This window comes from Danio rerio, chromosome 23 (assembly GCF_052040795.2).
Source record: "Danio rerio strain M-AB ecotype USA chromosome 23, GRCz13ab, whole genome shotgun sequence".
In the NCBI taxonomy this organism is placed as follows: domain Eukaryota; kingdom Metazoa; phylum Chordata; class Actinopteri; order Cypriniformes; family Danionidae; genus Danio; species Danio rerio.
In genome coordinates, this window is record NC_141043.1 from 31,913,014 (window position 1) to 31,932,400 (window position 19,387).

The 19,387-nt window shown below is 36.4% G+C and overlaps 1 protein-coding gene across 7 annotated transcripts in view; it reads left to right on the top strand.

The window, feature by feature from the left end:
* pex14 (peroxisomal biogenesis factor 14) overlaps positions 1-19,215 on the top strand; it is a 121,077-nt gene extending 101,862 nt beyond the window's left edge. For 4 of the 7 annotated variants that reach the window (XM_087307307.1, XM_087307309.1, XM_087307306.1 and 1 more), the window contains 2 exons: positions 13,649-13,740; positions 16,888-19,077. In XM_087307307.1, the coding sequence (XP_087163433.1) occupies positions 13,649-13,740; positions 16,888-17,356 (561 nt within the window). In that variant the 3' untranslated portion in view covers positions 17,357-19,077. Of the gene's footprint in view, positions 1-13,648; positions 13,741-16,887 lie in introns of all 7 variants that reach the window. The other 3 variants (XR_015523718.1, XR_015523719.1, XR_015523717.1) reach the window with 2 other exon arrangements.
* The last annotated feature ends 172 nt before the right edge of the window (positions 19,216-19,387 follow it).

The following is a 19,387-nucleotide window of genomic DNA, read 5'->3' on the forward strand; positions in this document are numbered from 1 at the left end:
CCTATACATGCCCCAAACCTTTACAGTGCCACTAATAAATTTAAACAAGTAAACATAAAAAAGTCAGGTTCTATCTACAGTAAGCATTCTGTCCTGTTACACTCAAGTAAGAAATAAAGCTGCCCCAGCATTTGACAAACAAATCTTGACACTTTTTTTTTTTTCAAACGAAATGATATTTTTCCAAAGGCATATAAGATGACACTTCTTTAATCCACATGGAAGTAAAAGGTGGTTTTGAATCTTTCCATCTCAAATATGAATGCATTTTATGGCTGTTAGGAGGGCTAGTCTGACAAATCTCAGATTAATTCTTTGTTGATCAAGTAGTGCAGTATCTCCTAGGAGGGTACGTCTACGCTCTCCATTAGTACCTTTACAACTGTACAACTATGGCAATGACCTCTAAGACCTCTTTCCAATATTCTTCTTAGCCAGGACATGACCACAGCATATGTAGGAGAGTCCCTCTATCTGCTTTACATCTAGGACAAAGCTCTGGGTAGGAGCTTTTAAAAGAGTATAATTTTAAAACAAGATATTTTGCTGAAGGTCCTACTGTTTCTGCTTATTGAGAGCTTAAATGTCATAAAGCACCATACATGTTGTTTATTATGACTGTTTAAGTGATAAAACAAGTCCTACTGTATAAATTTGTGTCATACTTTAATGTACAGGACAAAATTTAAGCTGAAATTTCTTGGAGTTTACCACTTTACTACAGGTCCTAAATCCCAATTTTGTCAAGTGAGAGATGCACTGTGATATGTAGCTGTAGAGTTACTAGCATTTGACATTATTAATATCAAACCTTGTTTGTTAATTTATTGATTTCCCACACATAGACTTTACTTGGGCTGGCCACCCAGGTATATTACGTATATTTGATGATACATTTTTTACCAATATTAAAATCCTTTTACACTTTTTTGTATCCGCTCAATATAACCCAACATCCACGTTCGATTAACAAGAGGAAAATCTACTCTTACCCCATTTTGTAATGCTCGATGTGTGTGCGCGGGAATGGTCAACAACACTTCCTCAGAGAGTTTCGCATGCTCTGCAGACATTCACAGAAATGGTCTTTTAGAGGCTTCAAAATGCATCCAGCCGGTGTTTCTAAATCTCCTAAAATATCCTGGAGTCGACTTTTGCTTTCTAAAGTTGTTGCGTTTTTGCATTACTTTTTTTTTCTCAGACTACACAAGTTTGAATAGACCGCTTGACTTGGCTTCAAAACTGCCAGCGTGCACAGCTGTTAAATTGAGAGAAAAAACAAACAATACATTTTTAAATCTAAATAATAAAAAAAACTTTCCTGTACACTTGGAGAGGACGAAATGACATCCAAACTAGCTGCAAAATATTTATACAACATTAGAAATGGTCAATCAACTCATTTGCCTCATTTAAATAATCTATCGATATATTTTCACTATTAATTAATTATTTTTAAATTTGATCCGTTTTCGAGATATTGTCTGTTTATATTAATTTTTTTCTGTAGTTTATTTCTCATTTGCTGTGTTTGTTATTCATTTGATGATGTTTTATATATTATATATTTTATACATATCTAACATGCTTTGGCAATACTGTACTAAATGTCAGCTGTCTGCAGATGTCTCCTAAATAGCATAAAAATAAGAAAAAGAGGAAATTTTTATTTCAACAGCTTTGTCAGCAGAAACGGTGGATACAGTAACAGTATTATTTAAATTATAAATTATTTTTTGTGTCACATGTAGTTAACAATTTATGTGTCGTGTGTTAAAGTATGTTTCAGTCCAGCTTCCACCGCAAATATGTTTCAAAGCAGTGGAAAGCACTGAGCTGATATGTTTAATGTAAACATGTTACCCACATTCTTTTATTGGTTAAACATGGCTTAAACAAAATCTGATCAGAACAGGTACTTCCCCATTTTCACATTGCATGTAAATGCCTTTATTAGTGTTCTAGCCGTTTATTCCTGTCCGCATGTCTGATGCCTGTACACGCAAGCTACACCTCACACATGAATTTCCTTCCAAATGTTATACATAAATTCCATCAAGACTAACCACTCCCACAAGTCCTCACTGTGGACACGTATTGAGCTTGAGCAGGTATTTCTAGACAGGGGTGGCAGTAATATTTTGTACACAACAAGGCATTTGTAATAAAGCACAAATTTATGTTATTGACTGACAGATTTTAGGCAAGGCATGGATATTGGCTGTATTGTTATTACTGCTCTAAAAAAATTGTTTTTGTCTAGGTAAAAAAAAAAAAGTACTTTTCCCCCTTTGAACACAATATATTTTATTTTAAGAAACATTTAAAATATTTAGGAGCAGTAAACATGTCAGGCTAAATATTTCAAATCAATCATTGATCTTTACAATTTAAGGTGACATTTGAATATGTTTTCAGCTGGCAATATTTTTGTGCTAAAAAACAAAAAAGAAAATCTAAACTAAATCTTGTATATACTTTCTTACATATAATTACAAAAGTGGTTTAAAAGAAAATGTTGTCGGTTTTAAAATCTTGACATTTCCAAACTGTGGTAGACCTTAAAAACGGTCGTTGTCCCTTGCCTATTTTAGGCAGAATCACCCAATCAAAAAAAGTGGTGCATTCACAGGTACCAAGTGTTTTAACATAAAATATCACAGCATCTGATAGATTTCCTGCCAATGATTTTGAGCAACTGAAGCTGATATTCCAACGCAATCTCACAGCAATTCATAACTTTTTGATTTAGTAGCTAATTTGTATGAATTTGTGTGATCTAATTTGTACAATTTAGTATGATTTGCTCATCACCCAATGATGGGTGGGGTTGGGTGCCACGCCTCCTTTTTAAAATTGTACATTTTTGTACGACTGAACTCGTAAAATAACGTTTAAATACTTACGTTTCCTCGTGAGATCAGGCTTGATATTCAGGCTTTGACATTACTGTCTTATTTAACATTTGAATTTCATGTTGCATGTAAACATAAACATACTTATTTGATAGATCTCTGCTTGTTATGTTAATGTAAACAAACTCTACAAAAGCTGTTTGTATTATGCAAAAACAACTTAATTTTTGTAGAATAAATGATTAACTAGTTTAGAATGACATGAGAGGTTACCTTATGGGAAAACAAGGCAATGTTGGCTTAAAAATATCACATAATCAGAACATTCCTTCAGTTTTTAGCATTCTTGTCATTATAGGCCATTTGCCTTAAAAGAGTGAGATAGGGATCATCTTTGATGCATGTGGCAGTGGTTGCCAACAACATTTTTTTTTCATTTTCCTGTCATTGTTAATTTGTTGCGTAGACATCATCAGAGAACAAAATTCCTTGTGCATTACATAACAAACTGCGTAATCTCTAACACAAAAATATGCAAAAATTGCCTTTCATTCTCTGAAATACTTTTACAGAGCAGAGCTAACACATGAAAAGGAAGCTTAAAGAAAAAAAGGAGTTTAGTAGTCTGAAATGGTTGCATTCCTCTCCACTTACAATATTTTTTTTTGTCTCATTGATGTTATAACTCATAAGCTACACTTCTTTTGTTGAGTTTAAATAAAGCCCTCAGTGTGCATTTTCATAAGGCCCTTCGCGGCTCTCTGTTTCAGGGGCACAGCCTCTATAAAACAAGGCCACTTTGAGTTTAAAACAACAGAGGGCATTTTTCAGTGACACTGAGACTGATGCCTTACCCTGATGTGAATATTAGTAGTGACAGAGCTCATATGCCGTTCAGAGGAGAAAAATGTGCATCAGCAGGACAAGGCATGTCATGGGAGCTCCATAAAGAACGTGTGCGGCCATCTCCAGCGCGTTCAAGCAAGCAAGCCATCCAGGCACAGGAAGTGAACCCACGCTGCTGCCACCTTCTGATTTCTCCTCTATCTGTCATTTGCTTTCTGCTAATTTCATCTGGGCTGAGACCTTATTTAACCCCCACCCATACTGCAGCTTAAGAGATGGACCAGCAGGATTTTCTGTCAGCCTTAACTTTATGAGTTTGGGGGCGTGTGGAATGGAAGAATTACAAAGGAAGAAACTTTTTGTTCATAAATAATGTTTGAAATTGTTGCCTGTAAAATGTGATTGTATACATTTAATGTGTTCTTGATGAAGTTAAGCTGGCTTTGTTAAACCAAAGTTAGGAGTATGTGTACAGATAATACAGAAGGATTCTAAATGAACACTTTTAAGTGTGGAAACAGGAAGGATTTTTTGTTTATTTAGGTTATTGTCCATTAAAATAAATGTATTGAATGATCATGTATTGACTTATTAATTTAGTAAATTATATTTACTATATAAGTTTATTATTGTGGGCGGCTTAGTGGTTAGCACTGTCGCCTCACAGCAAGAAGGTTGCTGGTTCGAGTCCTGGCTGGGTCAGTTGGCATGTCTGTATGGAGTTTGCATGTTCTCTGCATGTTTCCTCCAGGTGCTCTGGTTTCCCCCACAGTCCAAAGACATGCGCTATAGGTGAATTGGATGAACTAAATGGCCATAGTGCATGTGTGAATGTGAAAGTGTTCCAGTACTGGGTTGTGGCTGGAAGGGCGCTGCATAAAATATACACTGGAATAGTTGGTGGTTCATTCCACCGTGGTGACCCCTGATAAATAAGGGACTTAAGGCTGATTTATACTTCTGCGTCAAGCGCACGCGTTTGGTCCATCATACAGTCACACAGCCCTCGCTGTGGCTGGCGCTGATGCTCACCTTTCAAAAAATGTAACTACATGTCGCGTAGCACAAGCTCTATGATTGGTCGGCTTGGTAGCTGTGACGAATGAAGCAATTGATTACAGCAGTGACGATTGGAGCGAATTTTTTAATTTATTTATTTATTTGTTTTTTTTTGTCGAGTCCTGTGAAGGAGCTTTAGATGGAAACTTGTGTTTTGTGTTCACCTTATGATTAAAGTTGTTGCACATCCACTAGCTCCTGCCACTGAATGAGTTTGTTTTAGCTACTTGTAGCGTTCAGAAAAAAAACACCTCTGAAAAAAAACTTGACACGGAGGAACAAAAAAAAAAAAACTACCTGCTTGTGTTTCAGAAGTGTTATTGCAGAGCAACACAAACCTCACGCAGAAATAAAAATGCACGACTACTCACATGGCTTGCGCCAGTGGGTCACACTGATCTCTATAAATATAAATCTAGACTAGAAATATAAATCAACCTTAAGCCAAAGAAAAATTAATGAATGGATTTATTATCGTATTGCTTTTAACTTGGGCCATTAACAGCAACCTAGTTTGTTAGTTAAACAAGTGAGCAGGCAAATGAAAGGACAAATAAATGGACAAATGAAAAATTCAAATATTAGACAGCCATCTGAATGAACAACTGGACAAATGAAAGAACAACTGGACAAACAAACAAACAACTGGACAAACGCATGGATGACTAAACAAATTACTACAAAGCACTGGAAAAATGAATATATAAGTAAACACAGCTGATGGAACTACTGGACAAACACCTGGATGAGGAAACTGGACAAGCCACTAGAAAAAAAAAAAACAAACCACTGCACAAAAATTGGACAAGCAGCTGAACAAATAGTCAAACAACTGTACAAAAAGATAAACAAGTCGGCCAACAAAAGTAATTGCAACAGATTAAATGAGCAACGACTGGAAAACTGAACAAATAACCGCTGAAATAAACAAAAGTTGGCATTTAAACAAACAAACAGCCATGCAAATGAACAAGTATGGTGTATAGTTCCCCAGGTAGACATTGCAGGATGATCAACCCACAGTAAAAGAGATAACAGCAAAGAAAGATGAAGTATTGACATTAAGATATCGAAATGTGTAATCGTTGCTGTTTGTCAGTGTTGATTTTGTTGTCTTTGCATGCTAATTTAATGCATTATGGTGTAATTATCATTCAGAAGAATGCTCCTCATGATGATAAGGCCTTTTTGAAGACATATGCCTATAATCTATAAAGAATAGTCATCTGAGGGAAATCGCCTGCTGAAAACACATTGCCATTCCTCAGATTGAGAAACTCTACACACTTTGTATCTTACGATACGGCGATAAATCATCCGGTAACGGGCTCCAAAAAGCTCTTTGGAATCACAACCGAGGGCATGTTTTATGTCCACAGCTTGTTAAGCACATGGGTGTTTTACTGAAGCATCTGGATCCTGTAGCAAAGCATATGCAAACACATCTGGCCTGGCACAAATTGAAGTGAAAATATGGATCTCTCACCCTTCTGAAGTTTGCTCGAATTGCAGACTCACCACTACGTTTCTCCCCCCAGCATCCTTCCGTCGCTCTCTTGAAGTGCGTAACCCATAAACTGACTTGCCAAAAATATTGTCTGTGGTTCACCTCCGCCGTTAAAGAGACACGCCTCCGCTAGTTCCAGAAAAATCAATCGATTGTTCAAAACGCTTTCAGTCATCATCCACAAAGTCAAGCAGAAATGGCTGAAAATCTCTCTCCGATTGGAGATTGAATTAAAAAGCTTCATTTGTCATGAGTGCCCTGCTGGAAAGCAGCAAAGTATACTTCACATCCAAACGGCCATTAAACAAATCATAAAGTCGGCTTCGTTCTGATCTTAAATTTTGTTTTGAGAGATGCGGGGCCCTGTTGTCTAGAGCCAAATGGGAAATTCAGGAAATGATTTTCAGGTCTGGAGCATGAAATTAAGGACACGTGTTAAGCCTTTTGGCTGCGTATCATTTTCAGTGCGGTTTTCGGAGTTGCTTTTTCAGGGATCTTTGCTTTAGTGCAGAATGCGCCAAGCTTGGCAATTAAACTCTTCAATGCGGAAATGTGTATTTAACCCGAAACACATGGTGACTCCTGTTTCCTCAGCTGCTAAGTAAACATTTTTTTAGATTTTCCAAACCACACAAATAAAGTGTGTTCTGTGTTGTGAGCACACTGGGCCTGTTTCACTGCAGCAGTCAATCAAACTGTGTATGCGTTTCTGCTCATAGTTTCACGTTTGCTTTTTCATTTCAGTAGATTGGATAGATACTTTTACATTTCCACATGCACGCCTGAAGCTCTTATTCAAATGGCGCTTGATGATAAAGTTTTTGACGACTGATAAAGACAGTCAGTTGGAACTTTTATTGCATTTGATTTTAATACATTGTTTTTGTAATGATAGAAATATTGAGGTTTCAGCTGCTGTAAATGCAGGGTCCTACACAATTCCTTCATGTTGTCCCAACACAAATTGATTAGGTTACCTTAATTGTTTTTATAAATTTAAGTTGATTGAACATAAAATAATTACATGCAAGTTTTCTCCAAAAAAATCTCAAGAAGTGTGTTGATTCAGCTCACGATAAATAAGCAGTTTGAACAAACAGCCAATGTCATTTTATTGAGTGTAGTCAGTATGCTTGTATATTTATTTACTGTTTTCTGTCATCCTATATTTCCTAAGGCCCTGACATCTCATTTATTTATATGGAATGTATAGACAAAAATAATAGGCTATTTTGAGAATTTCTATATCCACGATATTATCAGTTCCAAAATAAATCAATTTTTTTTTTCAGATTTCTGTTTTGAATTCACTTTTTTTTTTACAAAATTATTAATAAATGAGATTTTGTTCCCCATATCAGCTAATTTATGTAAAATAAGTGTCTGTTGAGATACACTTAAGAGTTCTTAATTTTTTTTTTTGGCACCTTGTTCTCTTTGGTCATTTAATATTGTGTAACTGGGAGAATGTTGCATCTTATTCTACACAAATATAAATCATTAACTAGTTCTGCTATACTGCTAGACTGCTATACTTTGGGATCAGAATTTGACATTGATGCGTGAAGCTGTTATTCAAATGTCCATTGATTAAAGTTTTTGTCGGCTGATAAATGAAGTCAGTTAGAACTTCCAAAGAGATAAAAACCAATAGAAATACTCAAATGCTTTCAGGGGCTAGAAATTCCTGTACTTCCTGTCATTTCTCTAGGTTTATTTGTTGAATTTTTTTTTTTTTTTTAATCGCACAAATTTTTAATTGATTTAATTTGAGTTTAATTTTATGTATAGTTTACCAGTTTAGAGTTTTTAGACAGTTTTCCAAATTTGTATGATTTGTAGTTTCCTCCAGAGCACAAAAACGAAATTTTAAAGTATGTAGCTTAATTTATTTATTTTTTATATATATGGAATTTATAGATATGTCATATTTTAGAAATATTACCTACATTCACCAAGAGTCTTTATTACATTTTTAATTGCAAAATTACTCAGTTTTTAAATTTGTTCTGTTTTTAATTTCTTTTTTTATTACTGCACTACTTCATTTTTTTCTTTTTTTTTCTTTTACAAAATTTTGAATATATGATTTATTTGATTGTTTCCCCATTAAAAAAAATTGTATACAACTTAGTGAACTAAAATGTATCTGCTTTTTTAGCACCTTGTTTTTATTAAAACATTTTTTGTTATTATTTTATGTGAAGCTGAATATTTTCTTATTTTCCACATACATAAACCATTGACAAGTCGAGTTTAATTGTGTTATCGCTTAAATTCAGCAATAGCTGTCTTTATTAGTGGCTGCTCATGGAAGATTAGGAGTACTTCGATTTTTTTCCTTCCACCGCAGAAGGCACTGCAACCGGGAAAGTGAATAAACAGGCTCAAATAAATTGTACCACTCTTTTCACTAGAAAACACTCCCTTGGGATTTATTTTCATGCTGATTCCACCATAAATATACATGCATTATGCGGTGGAAATAGCATCAGAGAGGAAAGCAGTGAATCAATTTGCATTCAGACGTTTCCTAACTCGCCTTGTTAAGATATTATCCGCTCTTAATGTTCTGCAGACATTTGCTTTAATGTATTCCTTGTCTGCTTCTGTGTAAGTGCGTGAATATACCTCTCTTGTACGGTACGCTCCACCTCCTTAAATAATTACCCAGACTGTAGCGAAGCTTTGTTCACACTTAAGAGGGTGACGGACCCCGATCACACTGCACTGACCCCTCTGACTGGATGGCTGCTCACACAGTCAAAGACATGCAGAGAAAGGCCTTTAGCAGCAATTAAACGGTCATCACTAAATGTGTGTGTGCGCGCTCGTGTTCGCCTCTCCAAATGAAGAATTGCAACCGCGGAAGTTTAAACACCGCCGGCTGAGAGGTGCTTTGTAGCCTCTGTTAAAATATTATTTAGATTTTATGTCTGAGAAGTGTAAGCTAAGCCTCCGAAGCAATTAATTTTTTTTCCCCCTTACAAAGGTAAAATTCAAGAGGTACATTCCAGCCTTATTATAGCGGGTGCCGTGGGGAGTGTGGGATTAAGATGGCCATAATGAGGTGAGGCCTGTAATAAGAGTGTCTTCACCAGGCCTAATGCGCTCGGCTTGGAATCAGATGTGGCCTCTTCGAAAAACGCCACACTTATCTGAGGGCTTTAGGAGCAGAAAGGAGACAAAACCGCCGTCCCTCGCTGTAAATGAGTCTGATCCTTTTCAGATGTGATTTAATTAATTTACTTTAGATTTAATTACACGTGGAAGAGTCCGAGTTATCCCTCTTCTCTCTATAGGGGGTCTCTGCTTTCTAACTAGCCGCCCCCAGTGACTCCGATGTTCTTAATTACACTTTTATTTTCCTTTTCCCCCCAGTCTTTTTTTTTTTAACTTTCTCTTTCTGCTTTCCTTTCCCCACTTGTTGGTGAGTGGATGGAGAGGACTGTGGGGAAGATGAGGTGGTATGTTTGCTGGAGGTTCAGACAGTGGCTGTTTCTTAATATGCAATTTAAAGGGATCCTGCGTCCTTGTGTTTTAGTGTAACATCATCATCCATTGATGATCCATTCGGCCTCTTTGAGAATGATCCATTCGGCCTCTTTACTTTTCTTTACTTTACTTTTAATCTTTACTTTACTCGTTTGCTTTTGTGGATAAGGATTTGTTTCAAAACTATTTCCAGCTAAGGAATAAAGTAACAATAATAACAAAGTGTGTTCAAAAAACAATTCTATCTAAACACCCTTCCTATTCTTATTCCCCATGGTAATGCATACATCTCCAAAACCAGACAGGTGGACAAAACAGTTTTTTATCAAAACAAATATAAATATACATATTATAAATAATACTGCTAATAATAATAACAACATTTTATGAATGCAAATTGTCATGAACAAACTGAAAAAAGCCCCTTGACATGAAGAAAGCATGGAGGCAGTGGTTTTTATATTTATGTAGAAAATAATTTTGTAACATTTGAATCCTTTTATATATATATATATGTGTGTGTGTGTGTGTGTGTGTGTGTGTGTGTGTGTGTGTGTGTGTGTGTGTGTGTGTGTGTGTGTGTGTGTGTGTGTGTGTGTGTGTGTGTGTGTGTGTGTGAGTATGTGTGTGTGTGTGTGTGTGTGTGTGTGTGTGTGTGTGTGTGTGTGTGTGTGTGTGAGTATGTGTGTGTGTGTGTGTGTGTGTGTGTGTGTGTGTGTGTGTGTGTAAAGATATTTATGTAGTTCTGATGTGAACTGACCTGCATAGGCACATAACTAAAGCTAACGTTCAGTTGGTCAGTGGCACAGTCTATTTCAGTTCCTCAAAATAGCAACGTGCCAACAATGCACCTTAACACACCTCCTTTTTAGACCAGAACACCCATGATTCCTCAAAGTGGCGCAAATGGATTTGTTATTTAAACAATGTGGTGCCAAATGGGAAACTCAGGGTTGCACTGGTCTGAAAATAGCAACAAATCACGCCAAACACATCTTGCGCCTTATTGCGCCAGGGTTATGATAGGGCTCATAGAAAGGTTTTTTTTTTCTGAAATTCATATTAAAATTTTTTTGTTTATGTTGTGCAAGTATGTTTTGTACATTTATATATGTTTTGAAAAGAAAAAACAAACAAACAATAGATCAGGGTATGAATGTTGTAATGTGGCTTTTGCTGCTTGTTCAAACTACTTATTTAAAAATGAGTTGAAGCAACACAGTTCTTAAGGGTTTTTTGGACGATTAAATTGTTTTATGTTCAATCCACTTAAATTTGTTAAAACAATTAAGTTAACTTAATTGATTTGTGTTGGGACAACATGAAGGAATTGTGTAAACCCCAGTTTTTTACAGTGGAGGATGTGTTCTGAGTTCTTGCAATCTTCCGAGTTGGTTCTTCTGAGCTAAATTGCCAATACAATTCTCTGCATTCTTGATACTGAGAAACAGCTAGTGTCTTTGGTAAATGTTTAGCGGAATCTACAAATCTTTTTTTTTCTCTCTAGGATAGGATTTTTATACATAAATTGACATTAGCAACAACCTGTCTTTTCTGAAGAAAAAAAAATGATGGATGGATTTTTATGGCTTTTTTCCTTTCTTGAAGTCATTTGCTATTCAAATGTTTGCTGGCCACTTCAATTGGCCATCACTCCCTTCAGCAATTCATCCTATGGCAAGCAGTTGGTGATAAGGCTTCTTTTAATAAAAACCTCTCTGACTTGATGAATACTGCTATTGTTGTGCCAGAGACCGCTTATCAAACACCTCAGTCCTGCTCAAATCAACAGTCTGCAATATGGAAAAATATGTAAAAATGGCATGATTAATTCCCTTTGCCTTTTCTGAAAGATCCTGACCTTCTGGGTGGAGGAGATACAGTAGTTGGGACTCGTCAGCGTAGTTTGATATTATGACTTTGAGGACTTTTATTGTCTCATATTGGCAGCTGGAATGCATCAAACAATTTTGTTCATTCAGTAACTCAACTCAAATCAAATGAGAGAGTCACACTTTAACAGAACGACAACATTTGTGAAGCCTTGGCACTTGCTACATACAGTATTAATATAACAAGTTCTAGTCAATAAGACCAAATATTAAACAGAAACTAGAAATTAGGATCTTTAAAGACAGTAGAGGATAAGCAAAATGCACAGTAAGTCACAAGCACACTCTTTTCCTCCATATGCACCAGACACTTTCTTTAAAATTATAAACCCAAGTAAATAAATAAACAAACTAGACTTGTCTTAGCATTTATGCATTGCTGCTCTCAGATGATTTAAAGTGCTTCTTTTGTCCTCACTTCTAAGTTGCCTTAGATAAAAGCGTCTGCTAAATGAATAAGTATTAATGTAATAGCATTTTAATAGATAATTAGAATTGTTTACAGTGGGTTAAAGTGAAAGCTCACCCAAAAATGAAAATGTGTTAATTTACTCATCCGTCATCCAAAGCTGCGATCACACTGCACTTTTCGCCCCATAGACTTACATTCATAAACATGCAAACGCAAGCTCGTGCAACAAGTTTCACAGTTTGCTGCATTGCAAAGTTCGATCATCACATGATTGCGTCCCACATATCAAAATTTCTCTGGCCCACATAATCAGGTTTGACATGTCGCAGTGAATTACAGTACATGATTGGACCAAGTCTGACTTCCAGACAAGGGGAAAAACATGGACCATATTTGGGTCAAGTCTCAGCCAAGTTAATAACTTATTGGGCCAGACGGAATTTGCGGACGTTTTTTGCTATTTTTACAGAGATTTTGGTAAAAATCTGTGGATTTCTGTAGAATTATTTTGGGAGTATCATAACTAAAACCTTAATATGTGAAAAAAATATATATATTTAACTTTTTTTAATGTTTAAAATGCAAATTCAATTAGATTCACTTTATTTGATAAAGAAAGCAAGTCTCTCATACAATATATCCAGTAAAAATAAAAAATTGATAAACCCTTGAAGAATTGCACTTTAGGCACACTATGGGCATGCTTTTTCTTAAAGTGACTTGATGGGTAGATTTTTTTTTCTTTACTCAAAAATAATTTTAATGTGTTTAAAATGTGAGTCAAAACAGGCCAAACTTACGTGGCCCACCATTTTTAACATCTGGGCCAAATACTAAGTTTTAACTTGAAGGTTAAAAACCAGAAGGAGCTACCTCTGCCAAGTCTAGGCCATGTTTGGCCTACATGCTGTACACCATTGCCGGAACAATGCCTGCTGTGCTGTGCTATGGAAAATCTGGGCCAGATATCTTTGCTACCGGGGGTTAGACCAATTGAAGATCTAAACAGGACATCTCTGTACAGAAATTTAAAATATGGACCAATCCCTCGTTTTTTGTTTAATCCCACCCTTTTTCTAAGCGCTGTACAACAGTTTCTTGCATGCTCAAATTCTAGTGTGGCGCAGCATAAGATGTGTGGGACAGTTGTTTATAGGTTTGACATAATAGAACATTTTAACTGAATTTGTGGTTCTCACGTGCAAGTCAATGGTTAACGGCACTGTAAAAGTAAAACATTTAATAAAATAAAAAAACATACAGGCAAAACAAAATGTCTCCAGTGGTGCATTCAGGGCTTATGAAGTGGAAAGTTTGGTCTGTACAGGAAATGTTACAGTTTCAGCTAAAAATCATCATTAATAATGTACTGGAGAAACAATTCACCTACTGTACATCTTTGATGGCTTGAGGATGATCAAATTATCAGCCAGTTTTCATTTTTAGGTAAACTATCCCTTTAAGAGCGATACTTGGAGCTGTTTCAAGTGGAACACCCGCAGGAGTCAAGAATAAAAGTGCTTTGAAATTTGTTTTCAAAATAGAGAATGATTATCATTTATTTGTAATTTTGTCTCTTCAGGCTTCATCTGCCACCAACCGCATGCTGGAGTCTCAGAGCATCAGTGAACTCAAGGCTGAGATTGTGTCTCTTAAGGGTCTTCTCCTCAGCAGGTAACTGTTTTCAATGATTAATCAACAATAACAATAGACTTTAGTCATAATACATGCCATATTTGATTTGACAGGGGCGATAATGAGACTGTGAGGGACTTTAATTTCCAAATGCGTATCTGCTTGTCAGTATTTTAACTGATGCTGCTAAGGGTGCTGTGTTAAGGAGCGATTTAACATTTTTAAGTGTAAGACAATACACTTTATCAAAGCAATAAAGTGTGTGGGGTGAATACATGTTTGGGAATACAAAGTACACACAGTCTAGCAAATGTCCCCACAAGTATAGCAATACCAGAAATTTTGTCTACTTTTTTTGGTACCCATGAAGATAACGCCTCATAAGTCACACAGAATAAAGCGTTTTTAAAAGGGTTGAGGGTTGGGTTTAGGGGTAGAGTTGGTGTAGGGGGACATACACTGTACTGCATCATTACTTTTATGGCAAGTCCTCGTAATGATATCTATACGTGTGAGAGTGTGCGTGCATGTGTATGTGTCTGTTTGTGTGTGTTTATTTGTTTTTCGTTGTTGTCTATAATGTTGGATTGTAATAAGATTATAAACCACAATTTTACACCACAATACAACTGGCCATAACACAGATACAGTAAACCATGCTTTAAGTTGCAGTACCAATGTAGAAGGATTACAGTAAATGTACAACAACACAGCATGGTCATCCCTGTAGATATTAAATATTAGCATCAATCTTTGTTAAAGCTGTAAATTCTATTCAGTCAAGAGCAAGGGAGTTTTGGAACATTCTACCAGAAACGTACATTATTTGTCCCAGAAATAAAAACAGTGAATAAAAGTTATTTAATCCCAAGCATTTCTAAAATGGAGTGAGGGTTGATTTCTGTGAGTTGTTCTGTTAGGGGCCGATCACACCGAACACACTTTATCCATTGAAAGGCGCCTCTTTTAAATAGTTTACTAACGGCCGCCAGTGTTTTGTGCACTGCTTATACGCCCTTGCGCATTTTTTGCCCTTGCACGCCGTGCGCTCTCAGTTGAAAAAAGTAAACTCGGAAAAAGCGGAAAAAAAGCTTGTTACATCACTCGCGTTTTATTCTCTAATCAAAGGAAAGTAGAGGCGGGGTTTCCGTTGAGGTGCCTGCAATGTTTGTGTTGTCAAGACAACAACAGAGACATTTGAAGATGAAGGAAAGACTTGTGGTTGCTGTTTTGGGTTATCCAGAGCTGTATGACTTCACAAATCATAAATCATGGTGTGCCTCGCGTTTTTGGAACGCAAATGTGCGTTTGGTGTGATCGGATCCTTAAGGAATATGTCATTCATTTGGTTCTCAGATTTTTTTTATTAAAACACTTTACAAATGTACAAACCCTGTTATTGTCTTAGTCCTCAGCCCAATGAAGCTACAGCTTTGATAGTTTTGTTATGCTAAAAACTTCAGAAATAGCAAGTTTAAGATGTTATCATTCACATCAATTGATTTAAAACATGAAATTCTACAAATGAATACTATTTTACAATTTTCCCCTTGTTTTTGCCAGTTCTGTCACATTTGAATTAAATTTAACATAAAATGCGTGCAATGCACCTATAAGGCTATGACCAGTGTTGCCAGATTGGGTGGTTTCCTGCCCAATTGTGCAGTTTAAATTTGATTGTGTGGGTAAAAAGTGGCATTCACAGGTTGAGTTTAGGCGGTTTTGAAACATTAATTTTATATGCAACCTTTTTAATAAAACATAACTGTGTGCTCCTACTCCAACTAATTATGTTTAAAAGAATTTAAAACGCCAAATGAGACAAATTTATGCCCCATTTCGAAAGTAAAATCTACACAACATTAAATGCAGTGTGTGGGTGAGGGGGCAGTGTTTCGATTTGATCTGGTTATGTTGTGGTTCTTTGACCGCTGGTGTTCCTTGCTGTATGGTCAAGAATTATGACAGTTAGAGTAACTAGGTTAATTCGATTTAAATACATTAAAATTAAATAAAATATTAATATTCTGGGCGTTTGTGTGTGTGTGTGTTTGGGTGGGTTTTGGACTGCTTTTGGATTGGAAAAAGTCGTCTTTATCTGGCACCACTGGCTATCACTTGGAAGTGACATCATTTGATGGAGGAGAAGCTAACAGTGATTTAGGATCATTGAATTGTATGATTTTATGCTTTATTTTGTATGATTATTTGAGGATATTAAGCTTATGTCACATTTTTTAAGTGAAAACGTATATTTCTGGTAGAATGTCCCTTTTCGCTTTGTCTTTTTTGTATCATTGAATAAATACAATATGCATTCGGAATCCATATGCCGTTTGGAAATATTTTTTATTTTACAGAGTGCTCAATTCTAATAACGCTTAACATTTTACAGCAGGAGACGTTCCAACAAGATTTGTTTTGTATTATCACTATGTAAATATGTGGATGGTATTCTTACTCAGTCAGGCCAACTGATATTTGTATGCCTTGTGACGTTTCGGCAGATAAATTTGTCTGAAATGGTGTGATCCGCATGTGTCATATCATTCTCTTCACTGGGGCATGTAGCTGGAACCAGCTCATTACTGGTTAATGAGGCCTGATGCATCCAACAGGTTCCTTCAATGCCCCAAGATGGATCTTCCCTCACTTTCATTAATGTTTACTTGATTGTGTATGTATCATGCAAATTAAGATCTAAGTAATCTCATACATCTGAAATTCGCACAGATGAAAGCTTTCGTTTGCCTGTTGTCTGCTCTCATTAAACATTTTAAGCTATAATTACCTTTTTTCTTCAAATGTCTGAATGTTTTTTCTTTCTGCGTCCTTCTCAAGATGTAATATCTTCGCTGTAAATACGAATCAAGCTCGCCATCTGCTCAACTTGTTGCTTCGTATATTCAAACAAAGCCACGTCGACAGAACATATCTGAAGTTGCTTTTGAGTTTATTTTACCTTTGCTGTGAAGACATGCTTTGTTTTCAATCAGATGCCAGGTGTGGTGTGCATATGGCCATAATCTCTCGTCTACTTCCATACTGACAAATCTGTTCGTGTTTCCAAAGCACAATAGCTGGACTCGCTTGTGCATATTTTAGTCAGAAGCCTGAGGCAAAGTGTGAGAGATTTCAACAAAAACAGTTCTTGTAATGTTCTATTCATGTCCTGTTTCTTCTTAGGAGACAGTTCCCTGCTTCACCATCCGTTCCAAAAATCCCATCCTGGCAGATACCTCTCAAACCGGGGTCGCTGTCCAACCCGCCCTCCGTCAACCACACCAACAGCAGCAGCGACATTTCACCTGTTAGCAACGAGTCAGCTAATTCCTCTCCCATAAAAGAGTGCAGCAGCTCTCAGGCCACCCCGTCCGGCTCACACTGTCTGAACGGAGATGTGGGCCTGGGCTCCCTTCACCCTCTAGACCTGAAAGACCAGGTCCGTATGGAAGTCCAAGGAGAGGAGGAGAAGAAAGCGGATGATGAGGAAGAGGAAGATGAGGAGGATGATGATGACGTAACCCACGTGGATGAGGAAGATCATTTGAACGTGCAGACGGAGGACAGGAGAGGAGGCGATGGACAGATAAATGAGCAAGTGGAGAAACTACGACGTCCAGAGGGTGCGAGTAATGAGAGCGAAGTTGATTAGAGCTAAAAAATTCCCACACCCGGACTTCATCCGTCCATCTGCTCCTCTTGGTTTTCCCAGGTTTCCTTAGAGTTAATTTAAGTTTTGAAATCACACCCTCGTTGTTGTAAAACGGCTACCGTGAGCATCATTTAGCACTGTACAAGAGCTGCAGGTGAGGTGGATTATGTTCTTTTCACTGCAGTTCTTTACCCTTTTGACTTTTCCACATGCAAACTTTCAACGTGCAAACCAGGGTGACGGCACAAACCTTCTGCATGCCTGAACAAGCACAGCAACAGACATTTTTGGAAAGACCATGAGAGAATTATGACTTTTTTTTGTTTGTTTGTGTGTGTTTTGCAATCAGTCAGAGTCCATACGGTTTCCTTTAATGCTAGCTATTTTACTGAAGACTGTAGTGGTTTAAAAATGTCTGTGTAAAGTGTTGGCTTACCTAAAAGTGAAAATTCTGACGGCATTTACTCATTCTCATGAAATTCTAAACCCATAAGGTTTATTTTTTTGTCTTAAAAAACAGTATTTTGGTGGAATTTAATTGGAAGCATATCAATTTCTCCGATTTCATTTAAAGTTTGTACATCTAAAACTCTGACAAGTCAAAACAATAATAAAGAGATTGTATTTACTTGAATCTAGCAGTTCAATCCAAGTCTTCTGAAGGTACATGACAACTTTGATAAACAGATTTAATTTGGGCTTTTATTTGCATATTAACATTGATCAGTGAACATAATCAGAAGCTTAGGCATGAAAAAAGTTACTTCAAACATGCTAGAGTGACAAAAGTAATGGACATTATTGGTCTTTGTGGAAGCACAAACATGCCACTTGACATCTAAGGTTGAACTTCATTGTTTCTTGCAGAATTTTTGCAGTTTAGGAGTCTTGTTTTTAGCCCAAATACCTAAAAAGTCTTTAATGAAGAAACATTTTCTGGACAAGTGAAGAAAATGATAATTTACGTTATTATAGATTTATTATTTATTGGTTTTCAGAAATAATAAATCAAAATTAAATGTGTTTTTCCTTAAAACAAGCAAAATAATTTGTGAGTGGTGCAAGTAAAAATCTTTTTTTTTTTTTTTTTTGGAAAATAGCTCAAAAAAGGAAGTGTGCCACATGATACCCATGAATGTACCTCATTGGTTCTTGCAGAATCTCTAATGTACATGTGGCATTCAAGAAAGGACCTCATTGGTTTTTTTAGGAAGCTGGTGTGACAAGAATGATCTTTTTTGTGCACACCAGGCAAACATGTTTAAACTTCCATAATTAAATATAAGTGCTACAAATATTGCTTACTTATTATGGTTTTTATGTATATAAAAACACAAATCTGTTTATCATGATTAGCAATCATGTCTTTTAGAAGACTTGGATTAAACTGCTCAATTCATTTGGATTTACAATTTTCCTTATAAATATTTGAAGCATCAACATTTTGACTGAAACAGCTGTCAGTGGAGAGAGAGAAAAAAAGTCTGTCTCTGATTTGATTCCGCATTGGGCCTGAGGGTCAGTAAATGACGACCAGATTTTTTAAAAATCATTTGGGGAGCACCAACCCTTTAAGTGTACTCCAGCATTTCAAGTCAATTTAAACCTAATAAATTGCAATGTAGACACTATAGCAACAAATCTGTGGCACCAAAGAATCAGAAAGTTGTTATCTGAGATTGTTTCTGTGCCATTCAGCAGTAAAGACTAGTGGACAGTTATTAACCTGTTGGATGTGAATGTTCATTATGATAGCGTGAACTCTCCTTCAGATGTTTGAGATTATGAATAGTAGTACACTGGGCTGTAGCAGTCGGGCTGTGCCTTGTAATTTAATCAGAGCGACCGGTGGATTTAAGATGAGAAAGAAAGAAAGAAAGAAAGAAAGAAAGAAAGAAAGAAAGAAAGAAAGAAAGAAAGAAAGAAAGAAAGAAAGAAAGAAAGAAAGAAAGAAAGAAAGAAAGAAAGAAAGAAAGAAAGAAAGGGGGAGGGAAAACATGCATGAGAACAGACAATGCTGCGAAAGAGAAA